This window comes from Copadichromis virginalis, linkage group LG23, assembly GCF_057382275.1.
Source record: "Copadichromis virginalis isolate Kocher_CV1m ecotype Utaka linkage group LG23, C_Virginalis_male_GT1.1, whole genome shotgun sequence".
Lineage (NCBI taxonomy): Eukaryota > Metazoa > Chordata > Actinopteri > Cichliformes > Cichlidae > Copadichromis > Copadichromis virginalis.
Genome location: NC_140639.1, coordinates 28,184,989 through 28,193,678, shown reverse-complemented (window position 1 = coordinate 28,193,678; position 8,690 = coordinate 28,184,989). Strand labels below are relative to the sequence as shown.

Here is an 8,690-nt window from a genome sequence, read left to right as displayed (position 1 = left end):
ACCAGTCTACTAAATCTTGCCAGAAGTCAGTTGTTACTGAGCAGGAAAAAAACAAATGATCAATACTTTCCACATTTTGTGAACAAAATCCACATGGCTCTACCTCAAACCCAAACCTTTTTTTAAGCATTTCAGCTGCTGGGTAATATCCATTAATTATTTTAAATTGCATTTCTTTGACTTTGGGGGGGATAGGCCATTTTAAAAAGTGCATATATTTGTTCGTTATTTTAATATTACTCCCTTTTAGTTTTGTGTTACTGTTAAAGTCGTGAAATAATTTGTTCTTAAATATCTTGTTCATGGTTTTATTATTACAGTTTTTATCCGTCAAAGGAATCTGGTTTAGATGTAAAGAAGGTAGACTAATTTGTGCCTTAGAGTAATACAAATAACCTTGAATCAAACTCAACAGAGGTAAGGGGATTGCCTTACAAACCTTGTCATATTCTCTAAGGGAACACTGAATGTTAAACTTAGCATTAAAAACACCCACTGAGAGAAACTGACCCCTTTCATCAAGTAAGTCTGTTATAAAGATTATGTTTTTTTCAAACCACTCTTTAATAAACAATGACTTCTTATTAATTGTAATTGTTCTGTTATTCCACAAGGTGGAGCAATGTGGTGAAAAGTTATGGGCAAACACCATCTTCCAATAAGACAAGACCTGCTTATGATATTCTGACAGTTTCACAGGCAACTTCAATATATCAAAATCACATTTCAGGAGAAAATCCAACCCTCCCACCTTTTTGAAAATATTTTTTGGGATATGGAACCATATGGAGTCAGGTTTCAAGAGGAAGGCTTTTATCCAGTTTATTTTAAAAACTCCAACCATTGATTGAAAATCCATTGACTTTATACCACCTTTAGCGTAATCTTTGACAAGTTGTGATTTTTTAATGTAATGTGTTTTATTGCGCCAAATGAATTGATAGATTATAGAGTTAATCTTTTTAATACTTTTCGGGGTAATGTATAGTGAGTATGCTGGATAAACCATCTTTGAGACGCCCTCTGATTTGGATAATAGATTGCGTCCAAAAATTGTAATATCTCTCGTCAACCAATGATTTAGTGTTTTGGACATGCCATCAATTTTGTCTTTTAGGTTTTTTGATTCTCTAGTGTTGATGTCTTTGTCTAAATAGATGCCTAGATACTTAACCTCATTTTTCACTGGAATCGTCCTCATGCTATTTTCCAAACAATCATAAAGTGGCAAAAGTTCACACTTCTTTAGGTTCAGACACAAGCCTGAAGCTTTAGAAAAAATTGAAATGACATTCAATGCTTTCTCGAGTATTGATTTATCCTTTAAAAATATTACTGTGTCGTCTGCAAACTGACTTATTTTCAGTTCAATATCAAAAATGTTTATTCCTTCGATGTCTGAATGGTTCACAATGAGGTAAGCCATTAATTGAGTGCAAAGAATAAATAATTTTGGAGAAATTGGGCAACCCTGTCGAATTCCACAGAATATGTCTATCCTAGATGTTATGCCTGGATTGAGCGAAACATAACTATAAATTTGCTTGTAGAACAGTTTGATCACTTTGCAAAATTTGTTTCCAAATCCAAACTCTGACCCATAACTATCGTAAAACGCTACGACCGGAAGTAGAAACCTTTCGCGCATGCGGGGTACCGATCGGGTTTCCGGTACGGATCGGGTAGTGACAAGCCCTGCTTTTCATAAAAACAATATCCCCCCCATTCAACCCATTCAACTTCCGCACCCTTTCAGATTAAGCTTTAGACAAGTTCATCAAACCCTCTTGCCCCCTGGGCCCGTGGAGTGGCCCTCTTTCTCCATCTACAGGAGAAAAGCTGAACTACATGATGCTTCTGCTTCACTGGGGTCTGTTGTACAGTACGTTGCAATACAAAGGCCATTTCATTAAAGCTCAGACAGAAAAACCGAAGTATAAAGAGCTCTGATGCCAAATCCAGTTTGTAGGCTGTATAACGTTAAAAATAAAAAAGTGTGTGGAGTTTGCATTTACATGTATAAATGTACGAAGACAAAAAAAGGCCATATTTAGGGTTTCCATCGACATTGAAAATGTAAAAAAAAATTTAATTGACAAGAAACACTTGCAAATTTACTGGAAGAAACAGAACATTTACAAAGAGACTGGGGAAAAAAACCCAAGACTCAATCAATTTAACTCAACTCAAGTTTTATTCGTGTAGCACCAAATCACAACAACCGCGAGGAACTTTATCTTGTTAGGTAAAGACCTTACAATAATACACTCTACCACTTGGCAACAGTGGAAAGGAAAAACTCCCTTTTAGCAGGAAGTAATCTCTGGCAGAACCAGGCTCAGAGAGGGGTGGCCATCTGCAGCAACCATTTGAATGAATGATGAATGATCAGGTTAAAGATGCAATAAGGTTGTTGGTACTCATTAAATTACCGGATGGAAGGGATTGCCAATTTTTGTTTATATTATACTATTAATTACTATTACTTATTTATACATTTTTATAGTGATGTTAATATATTATATATTTGTTAAAATGTCATTGCTATCAATTAATTAATTGTGCATTTTTCTATTGCAGTTAAAGTTTGGCAGTTTTTGTGTAATTACATATTGTGACCACTAGGGGGAAATCAGTGTGACGTGACAGCATGAAAAATGGCCTTAAATCAAGACACAGAAAACACACACACGGTCAAAAATTAAATGTAATAAAATTAAGTTATGATTTCAAAGCATTACTTTGTTATGGTTGTCTTCAGTTTCATATAATAAGGTGAAGCTGTTTTCACATGTAAATGCTCTAGAAATAATATAACTAGACAATTACACAGCAAAATCTCCAGTGTTAATTCAACTCCTATAGTGTTAAAGTTAACACTTTTCCAGTGTTTATATAATTCTCACTGGTTTAGAGTTAAAGTAACACTTTGCAAAGTGTTATTATTTTAACTCCATTGTAGTGTTAAAAATATAACACCCATAGTGTTAGAATTTCACTCTGTATGGTGTGAAGTGTCTTCACTCAGAGTGTAACTACCTAACATTTATAGTGTTGTTTTAGGACACTGATAAGTGTTCACTTTTACACTGGCTTGGGTTAACTCTTTTCACTGAGGGTGTTACTACACAACAACTATGGTGTTATTTATGACACTTTTAAGTGTTTATTTTCACACTGGATTGTGTTGACTGTTTTCACTTAGAGTGTTATTCTGTAACTTTTACAGTGTTATTTTGGCACTTTAAAGTGACATATATGAGCTTTTAAATACTAGTCTGTATTAATTGTCTGAATACAAAAATGCATTAAAGTGCAATTACTGTATGACGACTGTGTTACATTCAGTGAAAATCCTTGTTAAGTCCCTTTACAGGATAAAAGGAGAAAACATAAAATTGGTCACATAAGCATTTTAATAAATATTAAATTCCAAGCACCATACAGCATACGTTCACAACAAAAATAATGGCACAATGTACAGACCATCATCATCACCATAAGCACTTTGCAAATCAAAGGGCTTGTATATTTCAATACAGTCTGCTTTAACAACATCTTTTTCATCCATTTCAAACACTTTATAAGCATGGCAATGTTCACTGAAATTTTCAACCACAAGCTTCTGAACTATGAAGTAGGTGTGACTATTGACAAAAACTATTGTTTTTATTCTGCAAAACACCGGCATCTCATGTTCAGAACCACAACAAATGACCAATCCTGTTCTGTACTCAGTCCCATTAATGTTAACCCAATTAGCAGAGAAAGCCTCTTCTGCAACAGCAGGCAAGCCTAGGGAGATCATTTCACTATTTTCCTCACTATCAACATCAAATGATTTCAAGGGCCCATACTCAACATGGCTTAAAGGACATGTCTCCCACTTGTATGCTATGGATGTTTGATGTTTTTTGGCAAGTGACACTGTGATGTTCTTAAAGTTCTTAAGGGTGTCTTTGAACACCCTATGTTTAGCCTCACCTCTCATGCTCCATACATGCAATAATGGCCCAATTTTTCTGATGCAAGTTGGGTAGTGCAACATAAAGTGGTGTTTGGGAATCATGTTCCTACCTGGATACAACAATTTGAACAAGTCATGATGTTCCATTGTTAAATGTTTTAGAAGCACAGTCATGCCATGTGTAACAGATGGAGAGAATATGATGTTAATTATTTGCAACAATAGCAATAGCATAGTCCAGTTCTGATTTCCTTCTGGCACAATATCACCAAAAATTAAAGGAATGTTTCTTATCAGACAAAGAGTCTGAATGGAGTTAAGACCTATACTATTACCACTACTGTCTAAGTTCACCCTTGTTGGACGATTTTTGCTCTCCAAGTAGCCATAGTCAAAAGCATAGATCCGTGACAAAAGAGCAGGTTTCGGCAGAAAATTGTCTGACAGATATTCCAACAGTAACTTTATCTCATATTGTGCTACCCCTTCGAGAATATCATGCATAATGTCCAAGGAAAAGTTCTGGCAAACATGAAAGAATTGAAGAGTGTTCAGTGTAGAATTCTTTCTTAAGCCAAACACATGTAGCTTTTGAGGATCAGATTGCAACTCACTGCAGTGCATTTCAAAAAGTTCTTTCCCTCGTAAGATGATCTTTGGATCATCCTCAGTATACACACTCTGTGCATCCTGTTTTGCAATTAAACACAAACGACAAAAGTAACGTCCACTGAAAGACTCAACAAAACCCAAAATTGAGTGCATCCCAAAGTTGTCCCCAGTTATCTGACATATAGTGCCATGGACCTTTTCAGATGAGAAGGGTAAATCAATGCCATGGCTCTCCAAAAACTTTATGTCATCAATCAGAGGCTGTAAAATAGGATCAAAGCCGTATTTTTTCACATCTTCTGCATGAAACAATGCAACCAAATGAATGTTCATCAATGCAGAATTTAACTTTGGAGGCAGATTTCTGAGGACAAAATAGATTGCACCAACTTTGTGAACACCACGTTTGGAACCAAGTGGATTAGCAGTCTCAAAGTCATCATAATAAAGCTGAATTTGCAAAGAAGTCTGTGGTTTTGAAAACAATGGATGAGACTTATAGTAACTCCCATCACAAAAGTCTTCATATCTGTCTTCTTTTGATACACATAGTTTAGCAAGCAGCTCGCAAATATAAGAATTGCGACATATAAATTTGATTGTTTCCAAAATTGGAATGTACACAAAAGTGTCTTTTACTGGTACCTGGTCATAAGTGCCTGATTTTTTATTTAACCTTGTATCATAGCGTATTCCTAAAGTCTTTTCCACTGGATCCACAATTCCCCATTTTTCACGGAAATATGACTTTCTTTTAGCTTCAGTGTCGAACTTCTCAACTGGATTGTCAAAAGTCTCAAGACATTTTTCCACTGGAGATCTAACAGGATTTTCTGTTGGCACAACGTTCAGTACTTTATGTTTAAACTCACAGTGCAGTCCATCTGCAAAATCTTCCAAATCACAAACAAGTGATGACACAAAACTATTTGCCAAACCACTACCATTGAGTTTACCAATAATTTTAGTGCAAATTGCTTCAGAATTTTTTTTAATTCTTTGACCTGACCCATTGTTTTCAGAACACCCAACCTCTAGGCTCTGAGTAACACTTGTTCCTGCAACTGCTATGTCTGTATCTTGTAATCTGTCAAAATCAGCTTGAAATGACTCTGAGGGTTCTGCATCACCACTTTGACAACAATCTTCATCATGAACACTATTTAAATGTTTTTTTAAACCAGAATATGTAGTGAACTGACGGCTGCAACCATCTTGTGAACAAGCCAACTTAAATTTGGTGCTTGGATAAAAACTGTGACCTAGTCGCAAATGACTTATCAAAGCCTGACTGGTGCTATGCAGAGTTTGACAGATAAAACATTTAAACATGGTTCTCATTCAACATTTTGGCACGCAACTCATGAACACGTGGTGACTCATCTGTTGAGGTGGCATCAATGTTGAATATGGTGGTCTGCACAAAACTGTAGAGATGAACCAGTGACTCGTCGTAAGATAAGTTGAACACGTAGTGGGATTTGAAAAGTTCATCAAAAGCACTGAGTGAGCTGGTGGCTTGGCAGGGGATGAGCTGTTTGTCCACTGCGATGTAGAAGGTGTCAATGCTGTTCTGGGTTCGACCAACAGCGAGGATGTATGGTTGTTTACCATCTCTTGCTTGCAAGTGTTCATCAATGCTGCAGCATGACTAAAAACAAATGAGATATTGACATATAGGCCTAGCTTATACTTGCTGAGTATGAACCATTCATTCAGTTTGACATTATGTGCCTTGCTAACTTATTACAAAATACTAAGACACATACTTCATGGAGAGGAAAACTAAAAAGTGCAAAAACTGAAAAAGTGTTTTGTAGGATTTTAAAAAGTGAGACAACATATTTACCTTGTGAAAGTGCACCATTTTGTGTGCTGCATCAGTTGGACTTATTTTGGTTCTCCTCTTTCGTCCAGCTGTGGGTGGCAAAAGTTGAAGGAGTAGCAGCAGAGAGGCCATGTCACTGTCCCAGTCTGTGTATGGTTGAATTTATAAAACAATTTCAAAATGACAGGTAAAAATAAATATTATTAAAATCAAACAAGCATGGTGCGACGCCTACCATTTGCATCACTCTCTGTTGGTTTCTCAGCAGCTTTTATCAAACGACACAGGTCAGTTGACTGAGTCAGCTGTTTGGCTTCTTTAATAACCTTTGGCTTGAATGACATGTCCCACTTCTCAAGCAACTTGGTGGCTGTTTCAGCACCAAACAGCAGCAGGAAGTCTTGATTGACCTGTTCATCATACACACAGGACATAAAGACAGTGCTCAACATTGTTTACATTGCAATGTGATTTTGACCAATATGGGATATAGCCTGACTGGGATGACCAATGATCACATCTTTTACTGTTGCCATCCACATCAGCAAAACAAAAAAAAAAGGATTAACAGTTGAAAATATCAAGTGATTTGACTTACTAGTCCTTTGACATCCAAAAAGCGTGGAAATGTTTTGAAGACATCTGCAGTTCTTTGTGGATCATGCACCAGATCCTGGCGATGTTGGAACGTCATTTTCATCTTCTGAAATACACTTGCTTCATCAGGAGAGTGAACAAGAAATGAGATGGCCTCCTTGCAGGCATCTCCATCAAGTTGCTGAGGCAATGTGGTTGCTAATCTTCTGCGCTTAGGCCCTTGTTCTTGATGCACTGGGACTTCCTTCACTGGCCGTTTGGTTGTAGACCTGGACATGGTTTTGAGGCGCCACGCTACATATCCAGTGCCTTTCACTCCGTCGTAGAAATGCTCCTGTCACATTTAAACATAGATGAAAAATAAACATCAAATGCGATCTTACAGACTTTGCAGATTCAGCAAAAAGAAACCCAAGAACTATTATCATGTAACAGGTGCAATACATGTTGAACAACATCCACAATTTCAATACAGTTTTATGACAATAGTTATTACGAAAGAGGAATTAAGATTTTTCTTTTAAATCATTTAGCTGATGTAATTATTCCATGATGAAAACTAAATAATGTGCTGTTTTACAATCACTGCATGACTTACATAGCCGTTTGGAGAAAATGGATCCTTCAATGAGGGAAAGAGTGTAATTATTCCAAGGGCATATTTCTCCTTTTGCTTACGGGAGGGAATTCTGCTATAGAGGAAATACAATTGACAATGTTAAATCAGAAGTATGTGTCTTTACTGCAGTATACATTACAAGAATATTCCATATGGCCCATCTTTACTTTTTTATTAGGTACTATTACTCTTACCCATGTCTCTCAGTCATATCACTTGCCAATATGTTAACAAGCTGCCGCCGGGTGCGGTGGCTCAGTGAATTTTCGGCATTGTATTCTTCTTTTTTTTTTTTTTTTTTTTTTTCTAAATGACATCAGAAACAGCAGTATGCGACATTACGTGATGGCAGAGCTTCAGTTCATCCTTTGTCATTTTTTTTTTATTTTTTTTTTAATAAATAGGACAGGGGGAATGAATGAGAGAAAGAGGGGGAGAGAAAGAAAGAAAACCAAAGGGGAGAAGAGACGGTGAGAAGGGGGGGAAAGAGAGAGAAAAAAAAAAAAGAACTCCTGGGTCACCTGTATGGAGAAAAAAAAAAACAAACAAAAAAAACAAACAGAGGAGACAGCAAACAACAAAGAGCAACATAATAATAGAGAAAACAAAGCACCATCACAATAAACTAGCTAGTCATAGATATCAATATTTACTAAATAATAAACGATATTGTGCAGCACGCAAGATAGACAGCGCACAGTGTGCTTTGAGGCAGCAGCCAAGAAAGCTTTAGTCCGCGTCTGTGAATACCCATGTGTGCATACCTGTGTGGATCAGCATGCTTGCATTCCAAAGGTTTCTCCATGTAATGATCTGCTAGGGAGTGTGGGGGGGCCACAGCCCCGTCCTCCAGGGTGTGAAGCGGGTATGGAGGAGATCAAAACTCCAGACATCCAGAGGCCCCCAGAACACAAGAGACCATGGAAGACCAACAGAGGGGCAGCCGCGCCACTGTTCCAGTAAGAGCTGAGGAGAGTCCCAGATGAGGGCTCGCCCAGCAGCCGCGGAGCAGAAGTCAGGGGGAGTTGCAGTGACGCGCCCGTGAGCTCCGCCGGCCCCCAGCTGTG

The 8,690-nt window shown here is 37.4% G+C and overlaps 1 protein-coding gene across 1 annotated transcript; it reads right to left on the bottom strand.

Moving 5' to 3' along the window:
* Positions 1 to 2,517: 2,517 nt before the first annotated feature.
* On the bottom strand, positions 2,518 to 7,900 carry LOC146681074 (uncharacterized). Its single transcript, XM_085447932.1, has 6 exons — positions 7,818 to 7,900; positions 7,603 to 7,696; positions 7,006 to 7,338; positions 6,643 to 6,817; positions 6,429 to 6,553; positions 2,518 to 6,230 (listed from the first exon to the last, which is right to left on the bottom strand). Exons 1-6 carry the CDS (start codon positions 7,832 to 7,834, stop codon positions 5,904 to 5,906), a joined length of 1,071 nt encoding a protein of 356 aa, XP_085304058.1. The 5' UTR covers positions 7,835 to 7,900; the 3' UTR covers positions 2,518 to 5,903.
* Between the last annotated feature and the right edge of the window lie 790 nt (positions 7,901 to 8,690).

Coding starts and splice junctions, on each gene's coding strand:
- LOC146681074 (XM_085447932.1), bottom strand. Junction 7,339..7,602: donor CATTTTCTCCAAACGGCTAT/GTAAGTCATGCA, acceptor TAAATGTGACAG/GAGCATTTCTACGACGGAGT. Junction 6,818..7,005: donor TTTTGGATGTCAAAGGACTA/GTAAGTCAAATC, acceptor TATGATGAACAG/GTCAATCAAGACTTCCTGCT.